We start from the raw sequence: 14,009 nt of genomic DNA, 5'->3' as shown, positions 1-14,009 counted from the left end.
CTGATGTGAGTTATACAATTTCCCAAGCACATGGAATGTAGGGCTGCAATCAATTCTTATTTTAAATAGCAGTTGCCTCCTATCTCCCCATCAGCCCACCGTATGAGCATATTATGGGCATCTGATCCTAAAGGCGGTTCTTTCTTCCTGGGCTACCATCAATCCACTCTGCCCTGTATTTCTGTATCTTGTACTCATGTGGTTTTTAACTAGGAATGATTTTGCCCCTTAGAGGAATTTGGCAATGCCTAGGGACATTTTTGGTTATCGCAACTGGGGAGTTGCTACTAGCATCTGGTGGGTAGAGGCCAGGGATTCTGCTAATCATTCTACAATGCACAGGACAGCCCCCACAGGAAAGAATTATCCACACCAAAATATCAATAGTGCCAAGATTGAGAAATCCTGCTCTACAGTGAGAACTTCTGATGTGGAGCTTACTAATGAGCTACTAAATGATAACAGGGAAGCACTAAGGTGAATAGTCATATCCCTTTGCCCTTCCCTTTTGTTCCAGGTTCTTTGCCCAGTGACTGAAAGGAGACTTACGATAAGTGAGACTCACCTCTGGTCTTTGAACAGCTCACTCTAGTGGAACTTGTTTTTGTTATTCAGAAGTGAGGATGGGATGTAAATACAAACAAGTAATTGTACCACAACACGATAGGCCCATAAGAAAAGTAGGTACCCAGGGTTAAAATGTCTGAGGAAGGCGAGTCATAGAAGAGGTAACATTAGCTCTGAGTGTGAAGGATGAGACAGGAGACTGCCAAGTGGATAAATAGGAGAAGGGCATTCTAGGTGAAGAGAATTACGTATTAAAGTGGGTGGCATTTTCAGAGAGTAACTAAAGTTTTCTGGTATACGGGCAGATGGAAGATGGATTCAGAGCTAAGCTGGAGTAAGAGAGTGGGGCCTGAATTCCAGCCAGAGAGTTTAGACCTTGTCCTATAGGCTTAAATTTCTGTTAAGCTTGATAGTAACATTAATTTGTGTTTTAGAAATTTGGACAGTAATGTGGAGAGCAGATTAGAGTGGGGAGAGGCTAGAATCAGAACATCTAGTAAGGGACAACTATTGCAACAGTCTAGGTAAGAGATGATAAAGGCCTAAACTAAGGCATTGACCATGGAGATAGAAATGGATAGCAGATTCCAGAAACAAACATAGATGTTATAAAAAGGCTTGATAGTGAAGGAAAACAAGGGCTTGGGTCTAACTTTGTAGATTCTCACTTAAGCAGCTGGCAGAAAAGGTGTTTGAAGCCACTCATTCACACCTTTCTACACAGTTTCCATATCTATAATACACAACAGTTTTAAATGTCACCTCTGAACAGAGGTAGCTAACTCCTGCTCAAGTGAATTGTCATGTACAATCCTCACCCTTGATTTTCTGATACTACTGATGACTGAGAGGCATCCTTCTCTCTTCTACTATTTTCAAATTTCAGTTTTATCAGAAATATTTTAAAAGCCAAAGAACTGAAGCATTTAGTACCAGACTGAGGTCTTCCCAGCACTGATAAGCATTCTTTTGTTTATTTAGGTCCTTCTCCCAGATTTAGAATTTTATGTTAATCTTGGAGATTGGCCTTTGGAGCATCGAAAAGTCAATGAAACCCCTGGCCCTTTACCTATCATTTCATGGTGTGGCTCTCTGGATTCACGAGATGTTATCCTTCCAACATATGACATCACCCACTCCACACTTGAAGCTATGAGGGGTGTTACAAATGATCTTCTCTCTATTCAAGGAAATACAGGTAAAAGTCATTCTCTAAGAAAAAGTTTAAAAGTAAGAAAGGTGAAAGGAATGTTCAATCAGAGAGAGTATGTGAATATATTTAAATAACCATTGTTCTTATTTTCTAGCCAGGAAAAAAGAAAAACAGCACTCTAAACTCTAAAGTGGTTTTTGTTTAGGATTCTTCTAATCCAGAAATTAAATATATGTGGATTAGGCTAGTAATGTCCAGAACCTAGTGTAACTGAGTCTCCTTTGAGTTGGTCACTTGTAAATACCATTTGAAAATACATATTTGGTAAAACTATCACTTAACTTAATTCTGACTCCAGTGCCTTTATATTGCTGGATGAAATGAGAGAGAATTCTGAAAAATATAAAATTATATTCATATGTAAGAGAATTGTGATAACAGTATAATTTGGATATTACAACCTCCAGCACCATAAGAAATTCTCCTCTTCCCTCTTTCTGCCTCTCTTGATCCTTTACAATCTGAATTCCTTTCCTCCTATTTGATGACCTTAGGTTTATGGTACTACACACCTTTTTATTAAACCGAACTCCCTGAGTAGAAAAAATCCCTGCCTTGTCTTAATAAGTCTCTATTTCTGTTTAGAGCAGTTTAGTGGACTTATTTAGTAGACAAGTCTAGAGACTCCTTGTAAACTCTCTAAAGGTAATGGGAAATGAAAACTGACCTACTTTTTATTTGATAACAGTAAATTCCTGAAAAGTATGCTAAAATAGTAAAGAGGTTGACCCCCTACAGTTTCTATGTTTTATGATTTATCCCTTAGAACACTGACAGGTGTTAACTAATGACTTCTTTTTAGAATAATAGAAAGAGAGCTAAATTAAGTCTTCCAGATTATTTCCCTCCCAGGAAAGAGAGGATATAAATATATATACATAGTTAAGTTATGCAAAACTTATTTGCATTTAACAACATATTAGAAAAATTCTGCACTGTATTCAAAAGTGATATGCTCAAAATTCTGAGCAACCTAAGAATTAAAGATGTGTGGATGTTACTTAATTCTCTACTTTGTTCTAGTCACTCTAAGAATAAAAGCCTAGCGCTTTTTTTTTTTTTTTTTTGTGAAGCACAAAAGTTGGAAGAAACTAATGCCTTGATGAGTGAGCCAAGTCACGGAATCTCTTTTTGCTTTGAACTTGATCCAGCATTATTTTGGATAATTCCTAATGTCATGCAATAGAAACTCCACTTTTTGAGTGACCTCTCACTAGTACACTAAAGGATAAAATTAGAGCATATTTTTCGAAAGTAACATTTACTTTAGATGTGTTGATGATAAAAGAGCTTTAGCATCTTAAATGACAAAGGTAGATTAAAGATGATTATACTTACCATAATATAAAAATGTCAAATTCATAATTGTATTTTTTTATGGTCTCAAACCTCTAGGACCTTCCTGGATCAATAAAACAGAGAAAGCTTTCTTTAGAGGTAGAGATAGCCGAGAGGAGAGGCTCCAGTTGGTGCAGCTGTCCAAAGATAATCCACAGCTACTAGATGCAGGAATTACAGGATATTTCTTCTTCCAAGAAAAAGAAAAGGAGCTTGGAAAAGCTAAATTGATAGGTTTCTTTGACTTCTTTAAGGTATGCAATTAAGTCTTCCTGGATACATATGAAGTGATAAATTTGTATTAAAAGTCAACCAAATAGCTGGGGTTGGGCAGATTTCTCCCATCTTGTGACCCAACACACACTTTCTTATCAGGCATAGGGAATTATGAAACTCATGCAGTTTCTTTTTTGTTTGTTGTAGTTGTTAACTTTGTCTAACAAATAGCTCAGAACTGTATTTAATACTCAAAATACAGTACAAGGATTAACCTAGAGTTTTGGTATATTTCCCTGTTTTTCTCTTCTTTAATAAACTGGGAATATAAATGTCTTTTACATAAAATGATCTTGTAAATAAAAAGAGTATGAATTCTATGCTAGTAAAATAGGGTTCAAGTCCTGCCTCCGGTCCTGCCTCTGCCACGAACTGTGGGGCTTTCATCTCTTAGCACTTCTCGCCTCTAACATGTGTGAGCCTGCCTAGCTCCTTCAGAGCACCGTATAAGGCTCAAAGGAGGTAGAGGTGTGACAATGTGACAAAATCTGACTGGCTGGTAAAGTCCTTGGTACCAATTATTTAAGAAAAAAGTAATTACCGAATCTGTTAGTATATCCTGTTCCTCTGTGTGATATAATGAAGAGAGCATGGGATTTGGGCTCATAGAATAGAGGTTTATAAATATCTCTGAAACAAATTTTATCATTAATAAAAAAAAAAGAGAGGGAGATGATAACATCTGCTTCACATTATTATAATTGAATGAAAAGTGACTTTAAATGTAAATCAAAGTTTATTAATCCAACAAATATGTCCGTACTGTGTCACCAGCATCACACTAGTCCTTAGTCTTCTCCAGGCTTCTGTCTCCTGAACTCTAAAACCGAACTTTGAGACAATAATGCCTTCCTTTTTTATACTAACATGGGTATAAGGAACAAATGAAATAAATGAAAGTGTAAATTGTTATCAATATTAAGCTTTGCTAAATATAGAGCTTTGGAAATAGTTTTCTTACCTGGTTACAGAAATCTGAATTTCCCATTACATAGACATATTTGAAATAGGTATTCCTATTTCCTAAAATTATTTATTATCTTTAAATGTGTTGTATTTCTTAAAATTGACCTGTTAAATATACTTATGATTTTAATACAAAGAGAAGATGTGTGTTACAAAATAAAATATAAAACTTGTAAATACTAAAGTTGGGAAATAACTTCTTTATATTTAATGTTACAGTGTTGACAAGAAGCAGAAGTGAAACAAATGACTGTTAAAATTTTTGTTTATGTTTGTTTTAATCTTTTAGTACAAGTATCAAGTGAATGTGGATGGGACTGTGGCTGCTTATAGATATCCATACCTCATGCTTGGTGACAGTTTGGTTCTGAAGCAGGACTCACCATATTATGAACATTTTTATATGGCACTAAAGCCTTGGAAACATTATGTTCCAATTAAAAGAAATCTTAGTGATCTACTAGAGAAAGTTGAATGGGCCAAGGTATGCTTTCTGCCATTTTAGTTTCTTTAGGCAATCACAAATTCACCAGTATTAGTTACATGAGTTCCATCATAACACAATTTAATTTGACATAATTTAGTCAAAAGAAATGTTATTTTGTGAAATTTTTGTTCCCTTGAAATATCTGAAGAATCAACATCAGGACAATTTTGAATACCCTCTATCAGTATGTTTGAGGATTTTTAGAAGACTTGAAGTCCAGTGTTATATAGAATATAGATTTTTCTAAAGTATCCTTATTCATGCACACATACCAAATGCAAATTACACACACCAAATGCAAATTAAAGATTAAAAAGACCAGGGTTAAAGTGCTTTATGCACAAGAAAACATTTAAAGCAATTATGGTACACTTTTGTTTTCCCCAGTTAGAAAAAAAGGCACAAGTTCTTTTTTTAATTAATTTTTATTGGAGTATAGTTGATTTACAATGTTATGTTAGTTTCTGCTGTACAGCAAAGTAAACCAGTTACATATATACATATATACACTCTTTTTTAGATTCTATTCCCATATATGTCATTACGGAGTATTGAGTAGAGTTCCCTATGCTATACAGTATGTTCTTATTAGTTACCTATTTTATGTCAATCCCAATCTCCCAATTTATCCCTCCCCTGACTCTTTCCCCCTTGGTAACTATAAGTTTGTTTTCTATATCTGTGACTCTATTTCTCTTTGGTAAATAGGTTCATTTGTACCATTTTTTTTAGATTCCACATGTAAGTGATATCATATATTTGTCTTTCTCTGACTTAATTCACTCAGCATGACAATCTCTAGGTCCATCCATGTCACTGCTAATGGCATTATTTTGTTCTTTTTTATGGCTGAGTGATATTCCATTGCATATATGTACCACATCTTCTTTATCCATTCCTCTCTCAATGGACATTTAGGTTGCTTCCATGTCCTGGCTATTGTAAATAGTGCTGCAATGAACATTGTGGTGAATGTATCTTTTCGAATTATGGTTTTCTCTGGATAACAAGTTCTTAATGAATCACAAGTTTCCCATAAAATAAGAACTCTTTTTTTAAAAAAGGAAAAGTATTTTAAAAGTTCTTGTGTTTTATTGTGAAATTATAAAATTTACCCTTCCACTGTAAGACTTTATTTTGTTTCTGAGAAGCAATGTGGCTATGGAAATAACTGGGTGCCCCTGAGGCAGAATATTTTTGTGACCCTTTATAAAGAGTCAGAATTGCTTGCAAATGGCTTTTCCTGTGGGCACCATGATAGAATATTAGCTATTTTCTAAAAGTATAATTAGGAATGCTGAATATTCCTGGTACTGAAGGAACAACCTATGGGTACTAATAACTGAATTTTTTATTACAACAATAATACAGTCTTTCATAGGTACCATTTTACAACAACTTTTTGGCTCAGACTACATATTTAAATGGAGCTTTTAAGAGATGTTATAAAAACTAATTCATTCTATTTTAGTTGTATTTTAATATCAGGCAGAGAGGGTTAGATTAGGGGAACAGATGATGAGCCCTAGACTTCCTGGGTAGCTAGGAAGGTACCAAGATAGTCACGATAGGGGCTGTATGTGGGTTGTTGCACTGGGTGAGGGGGGATCCAAACAGGTATGATTATTTCTATATAGCAGAGAGTTCTAGGAAAGTACTTTGTCAATTTCCATAACCTAATTCTTAAGTTTTATATATATATATATATATATATATATAAACTTTTTTTTTTTTTTTTTTTTGCCGTACGCGGGCCTCTCACTGTTGTGGCCTCTCCCGTTGCGTAGCACAGGCTCCAAACGCGCAGGCTCAGCGGCCATGGCTCACGGGCCCAGCCGCTCCGCGGCATGTGGGATCTTCCCGGACCGGGGCACGAACCCGTGTCCCCTGCCTCGGCAGGCGGACTCTCAACCATGGCGCCACCAGGGAAACCCTTAAGTTATATTTTTATGTTTCATCTCTCCCATGCTGTTCACATTCAACCCTACATCTGTCCTACCTCATATTCACAATTAGCTTTCTTTGTGAGTCACAGGAGTAATCTTCATTCATTGTTTCTTTTTAAACTTTTCAGGAAAATGATGAAGAAGCCAAGAAGATTGCAAAAGAAGGACAGTTGACTGCTAGAGATCTGCTACAGCCCCACAGGCTTTACTGCTACTATTACAGAGTACTACAGGTCAGTTCAGAGGATCCATCTGCTTGGTTGAGTGTCCTCAGACCAAATGCATGACCTGAATGCTTGCTTCCTGGAGGTGTTCAAGAGTCAGTCAGCCTGTGGAACTCTGGCTATGCTGAGGCGCCAGCCTATAGAAAGATAGTGCTAAGTCCCTTTGTGGCCTCCATATTTTTATCTCCATTCAGTATTATGAAAAACAATGCTTAGCGCCATTACAAATATAGATTAAAATCTCTGAACCTCAGAGAAAATCTTTCCTCATATGGAAAATAGGAGGGTTGGACTAGAGATCATTAACATCTCTTTCTGCTCAAAATATCTACCTCTTTGTTCTCCTTACTGCTTAAGAGCCACGCTTTTGCTATCAGTACAGGATGGAAAACAAATATTTAATTTGTTGTATAAAACAAACAAATGAAAAATACAGTTGACCCTTGAACAACATGGTTTTGAACTGTGCAGGTCCACTTACATGTGGACTTTTTTTTAGTAGTAAATACTACAGTACTACACAATCCAAGGTTGGTTGAACCCACGGATATGGAACCACGCATACTGAGGAATCACATATATGGAGGGCCAGCTATAAGTTATACACAGATTTTCAGCTGTGCCAAGGGTCAGTACTCCTAACCCCGACATTGTTTAAGGGTCAGCTTTATTTATAATCTAAAACCTTAGGGCTGAATTCTGAAGTACAGATATTTACTGTACTTCCAACAATTCAAGGATTGGTTCTTTGTATAATTAACTTGTGTTTTACTCAGTAAAATTTAGCCAGAAGAGAAAAATAAGAAATTATGTTTTTGTTGTTAACCTAAACTTATTTTTCTGTGAGGCAGAAAAAAAATAAATTTCCTCAGATGCCTGAGGCTACTACCCTCTCACAGAAAAATTAAAATGATTAATTACTCCATTTATTAGAAGCAGCCTTTTCCTTAAATGAGTTCTTTTCCCTCTGCTAGTCTGGCTGTAACTTTAATGATAGGAGTTTCTCCCTCTGAAATATTAATTAGGTTCATGTACACATGTCAGTATTTTGTTGGATTTGACCCAGGACCAGGAATGTACAGCTAAATGTACATGGAACCACTGAACTGAAAAATCCAATGTATAGGAATATTTCAGTCAGTGGCCAAAAAGGAGAGACATTTCACAGGCCTGTCGCCATTTACAAAGTGTGTGTGACTACAGGCCTAAAGGGAAGGATGTGTGAAACCACCAACTTTATTGTGAGATGCTTATCATCTTTGTTCACTGATTTGAATATTCAGCAAAGTTAATTATTCATTAACACATGGAGGATGAATTCGAGAGGTGCTGTATTTCAAGTAGGGACATCCCGTTACAAGAGGCTTCTTTCCTATACATAAAATAGTGGATGGGGCTCCTTGCTAAAATAGTGGATGGGGCTCCTTACAGGCACTAGTGCCTGTAATAACTAAAGTTAAAAGGTAACTTTAGGACTGAGATAAACCAGACCTTTGGTTTTAGTCTGAAGATACATAGCCACTAGAAACAATAGCATGAGGGGAACGGGGAGGATTCAGTGGAATGAAGTTTGGACTAATCTTTCCATTGCCTTCAAACACATTCCAGAAATACGCTGAGCGCCAGACCAGCAAACCCGAAATACGTGATGGAATGGAACTTGTTCCTCAGCCGGATGACAGTGCATCTATCTGCCAGTGCCACAGGAAAAGGCCTTTAAGAGAAGAGCTTTAAGTCAGCCCATATTCACACTCCTGTATATGCCGGCAACATCTTTCATGGCAGCATCCAGATGGAATCTAAGCTGTGAAGACTGTGAAGACAGCCTGGAAGACTGTATGCAGGGGACTGCTTCTCTTGGTGGCTTCATATAATGTGGATGGATAGAGCAATATTAGAGCAAGTATTACCAAATATCTTAGGATATTAATATCTTTTGAGTAAACACTGCTATTATCAGCATCATAGTTTCTCTGAAAAGAAAACTTGGGGATCATAGTAGATAGAGAGGATTGCCAAAATATAAATAACTCTGTATGAAACTGTTTACATTGTATTTATTGGTTTGTTTCTATCCCTTGTTCACTTTCCCTCTTCCCTTTCCAATGATGAAGAAAAAATATTTTTGCAGGGCTTTTTTTACCCCCTCACTGCATAACTTCTCCTCCTACAAGCTGCTTTTGGCATTCAGTAATAGCAGGTTTCCTCTTGGAAGGTCTGATATGAATAATGAAGGAAGATGAGAATGACTCTGTTATTAAAGGTAGCTTGGAGACTATGAAGGGAAGTTATTTTAAAGCTCATTCATATCTTTTTAAAAGTTTTACCAAGGGCTGAGACAAAATTAAGGAGAGGTAGTGCCTTAAGCTAGTTAATTCCCAGTCTATCTGAGTTGGACACCCATCAAGGACAACACAGTTATTAAAGTAGATGACAGCATCCTATCGGTATCTTCATTATCTATGTATTGAATAGATAAATGATAACTGTAGTCAGATAGGGATCTTTAATTCTTTTTAATCTTTAAAAGGGATACTTGAAAAACCTCTGAAACAAGCTGCAGGAAGCCTGGTATCTTGGGATTCACTAATAAACTAATGACAAAAGCAAGCATCCATTCTTTACTGCACCCCTCCTCTATTTCACTGTGCTGTATTGCTAAGATAAAAACTTTGGAAATTTCCTTTGCCTTTTAGGACAGGGTGAAGTCTTAAGACCCAGAAATTCATTACACGTTCCTTGTAATACCACCAATATGAGATTCAATTCATTAAGAACACACTCCCAAAGCAAGAAATATCCACACTCCAATTTAAAAATATTTACTCTCCTGATTGAAATATTTACTTAACCTGGAAGACAATGTAACCACTTTAAAATAGTCATATCTATTCTTTACTGAACATTACTAGGGACACAGAATTTTTTTAACTAGACAAAAGCAAAAGCACATTTAGTAACAGTGTAATCAAAGCCAAGTATCCATGGAAAACACTAATACCCACCAGTTGTTCAAAAGCACAAGTGCACAAGTATAAAATAAAGGGCAAGCTGTACAGTGACCAGATCCTAAGGAGAAGAGGGGTGTGACGATATGTAAGTTAATATAATAACTACATTTGTCAAAATAAGCTATCAATATTTTGTTTTTATTAATAAAATGTTGGAAACACCTTAAATAGCCATCATGAGGGAGCTAGCTAAATATATAGCTATACATCAAGGAATACAGTACAACCATTAAAAGTAATGAACTAGCTCTAAATGCACTATCAATCATGAAAGATTTCCATGACAGTGTTCAGTGTAAAAAGCAAAAAGCAAGTTACAGAACAACACATATAATGTGAAAACATTTATGTAAAAAAATATATCCATGTGATTGAAAGTTTAGAAGGATATTCACCAATATCTGAGGAAAATGGAGAGAAGGGAATTTTTACTTTTTGTCTTATACCTGTCTATGATATTTAAAATGTTTTTACTGTAAGTATGGATCAGATTGGAAAATAAAGAAAAATACAAACCTAGGAAAAGAAAATAAATGCACAAAAGATATACATAGGAAAATAAAATGGATATTTATATTTTCCATTATGCTATTTTTAAATCTACTATGTCTAGAATTTTATATCATGTGACATATTATTTACACATTTTAAATAAAGTAAATTTTCTAAATAAAATTTTGAAACAGATAAACTTGTTTTTTAAGAAAGAGGATTGAATCACCTATAGCTTTGGTATTTCTGTAACTGGGTTGGCCTAATTTTAATTCTATTATGTCTTCATGAATAAATGGATCAAAACTTCTACCACAAACACTAAATCCCTAGTGAGTAGAAATTGATATTAAAGGAAAAGATATTTGGGCTTGACACCATTATTTTCTGTTATTTCAGGTGCAAATACTGTTAAGTGCAGTGTCTTTGTCAGTTCACGCTACCATTATAACAAATATACCATAGACTGGGTGGCTTTGACAGCAAATATTTATTTCTCACAGTTCTGGAGGCTGGAAGTCCAAGATCAAAGTGCCAGCAGATCTGATGTCTGATGAGAGCCCACTTTCTGGTTTGTGGACTGATGCATTCTCATTGTATCCTCACATGGCAGAAAGCAAAGAGAGAGGAAGCAAGCTATCCCCTCTCTCTTCTTATAAGCGCACTAATCCCATCATGAGGACTCCACCCTTATGACCTAATTAGCTCTCAAAGGCTCCGTCTCCAAATACCATCACATTAGGGATGAGGGTTTCAACATATTAATTTGGGGGGGTGGGGTGGGGACAAACTTTCAGTCCATAGCAGGCAGGGAGAGGAAAAATTCTCCCCTGACATAATAAGGCCAAAGTTAGAAGAAATATAAATTTCTTATTTGGAGGGATAAGAAATCATCCTTGTGGTGGTAAGGCATGTTTGACTTCAAATAGTTGAGGACAAAATTAACCAGACTGTAAAAATCCCTCTTTTATGCATAGAACCACAGTTTACCCTATCCCAACCACTGCTTTGCCTACCCCACACCAGCCTCTTGTGGAGCCATTCCACTTGCTGAGATCAAAGTTGTCTCTTTTAAGCCAAGTTCTCTCTGTAGAGCTGTGTGGAAGAAGCCACACTAAACTTTACTGTGATAACCAACACCTTAACATTTCTTAGACACAAGAAAAGAAGAAGACTGGAGTTTGTTTATTCTATGGGAAGAAATAGCAAATCCTGGAAGTGTGCACGGGGAGGGTAGGGGGTGGCTTATGTAGAGGGAGTTATATGCAGCCAGAAGTGAGGAAAGAAAGTTAGAAAAGAAGAAATATTTTCATGAGCTACCTGTTTTGTTTCACCCCAAACTAGGTGTACTTCAATACAATTTGATGCTAACCACCCAGATTCAGCATCAGATCCCACAGGTGTAGGGCTCACTGTTCCACAAGACTGCCTTTACAGACATCAGGCAAAAGTGAGGTCCCCAGGCTACCCACACTTCTGACCAACTGGCTGCAAATTCAGGGGTTCCCATGACCCCTCTCAGGTTCAATAATTCTCTAAAACAACTCAGAGAACCCAGGAAAATGCTATACTTAACTACTACAGTTTCATTTTAAAGGATACCCATAGGGCATGGTCTAGAAAGGAGCACAAAGCTTTCATGCCCTCTCTCTGGGAGGCCAGGGCATGTCACCCTCATCATTGTGCTACTAATCAGGAAGCTACACTGAGCTTTGGTGTCCAGAGTTTGGGGGGGAGTCTCATTATTTAGGCATGGTCAGTGGACTAAACCACTGACCATGTGATTGAACTCAATATCCAGCCTCCTTCCCGTCCCAGGAGTTTGGACAGCTAAAGTCCCAATCCTCTAATCATGTGCTTGGTCTTTTTGGTGACCAGTCCCATTCTGAAGCTACCTAAGAGTCCCACCATTAATACCTCATTAGAGACTTCTTTCTATCACTCAGGAAATTCTAAGGTTTTCGAAACTCTCTACCAGGAACCAGAGACAAAGATCAGGTATATTTTTAATAATATCACAACACCTCTGAGAGCCTTGGAACTGAGGACTACCTAAGTCACCAGACTTGATTCGAGGGAATGAAGTAGCAAGATCAACCTCACTCCAGAAGGTTTGGGACAAATACCTGAGTATTACAGTATGTGTTAACCAAATCCCATATACTTTAGTTCATAGTATATGATAAGGGGATATTTTAAACAGGCACAGTGTAGTCTCTCTCTGATTTCTAAGGGTTTTTATCCATATCTTTAATGTGAGCTAGTGGACAGCAAGAAGTAACATGCTTCAGATGACAGTGAACCAGCTAAAGGAATATAAGAGCTGTTTCCCCTTCATACCCCACCCCACCCCCATTCTTTCTCCTTACCAAAGAGTAACAAGAACCTTCTGCCACCACCTATGTCACTGGTACCACTAGCACTGCAGCTATGGAACAAGCACTTGTCACCTACATGGGCTGAATAAGTCCTCCAAGAAAAATGACTTGTCTTCTGCCCATGGAGGAATTCCTAAAGAATCAGACTTTGAAGGCTAGCAGGATTTGATTGCAGGACTTCAACAGAACTGGGAGAAAACAGAGACTCCACTCTTGGAGGGCACACACAAAGTAGTGTGTGCATCGGGACCCAGGAGGAGCAGTGACCCCATATGTGACTGAACCAGACCTATCTGCTGGTGTTGGAGGGTCTGCTGCAGAGGCGGCGTGTGGCTCTGTCTCACCGTGAGGACAGGAACACTGGCAGTGGAAGTTCTAGGAAGTACTCCTTGGCATGAGCCCTCCCAGAGTCTGCCATTAGCCCCACCAAAGAGCCCAGGTAGGCTCCAGTGTTGGGTTGATTCAGGCCAAACAACCAACAGGGAGGGAACCCAGCCCCACCCGTCAGCAGACAAGCATATTAAAGTTTTACTGAGCTCTGCCCACCAGAGCAACACCCACCTCTACCCACCACCAGTCCCTCCCATCAGGACACTTGCACAAGCCTTTTAGATAGCCTCATCCACCAGAGAGCAGACAGCAGAAGCAAGAAGAACTATAATCCTGCAGCCTGTGGAACAAATACCACATTCACAGAAGGATAGACAAGATGAAAAGGCAGAGAGCTATGTACCAGATGAAAGAACAAGATAAAACCCCAGAAAAACAACTAAATGCAGTAGAGACAGGCAACCTTCCAGAAAAAGAATTCAGAATAATGACAGTGAAGATGATCCAGGACCTTGGAAAAAGAATGGAGGCAAAGATTGAGAAGATGCAAGAAATGTTTAACAAAGACCTAGAAGAATTAAAGAACAAACAAACAGAGATAAACAATACAATAACTGAAATGAAAAAACACTAGAAGGAATCAATAGCAGAATAACTGAGGCAGAAGAATGGATAAGTAACCTGGATGACAGAATGGTGGAATTCACTGCTGTAGAACAGAAAAAAGAAAAAAGAATGAAAAGATATGAAGACAGCCTAAGAGACCTCTGGGACAACATTA

At 37.5% G+C, this 14,009-nt stretch overlaps 1 protein-coding gene across 4 annotated transcripts in view; it reads left to right on the top strand.

Annotated features, from left to right (window-relative positions):
* The window catches only part of POGLUT3 (protein O-glucosyltransferase 3), a 56,113-nt gene extending 45,460 nt beyond the window's left edge, over window positions 1-10,653 (top strand). For all 4 annotated transcript variants that reach the window (XM_060160340.1, XM_060160339.1, XM_060160337.1 and 1 more), the window contains 5 exons: window positions 1,549-1,765; window positions 3,176-3,372; window positions 4,650-4,844; window positions 6,922-7,026; window positions 8,626-10,653. In XM_060160340.1, coding sequence (XP_060016323.1) covers window positions 1,549-1,765; window positions 3,176-3,372; window positions 4,650-4,844; window positions 6,922-7,026; window positions 8,626-8,751 — 840 coding nt within the window. In that variant the 3' untranslated portion in view covers window positions 8,752-10,653. The remainder of the gene's footprint in view (window positions 1-1,548; window positions 1,766-3,175; window positions 3,373-4,649; window positions 4,845-6,921; window positions 7,027-8,625) is intronic.
* The last annotated feature ends 3,356 nt before the right edge of the window (window positions 10,654-14,009 follow it).

The sequence above is a fragment of the Lagenorhynchus albirostris genome, chromosome 9 (genome assembly GCF_949774975.1).
Source record: "Lagenorhynchus albirostris chromosome 9, mLagAlb1.1, whole genome shotgun sequence".
NCBI classification, from domain to species: domain Eukaryota; kingdom Metazoa; phylum Chordata; class Mammalia; order Artiodactyla; family Delphinidae; genus Lagenorhynchus; species Lagenorhynchus albirostris.
Note: the sequence above shows the minus strand (reverse complement) of the source record. Positions and strands in the feature narration are given on the sequence as shown.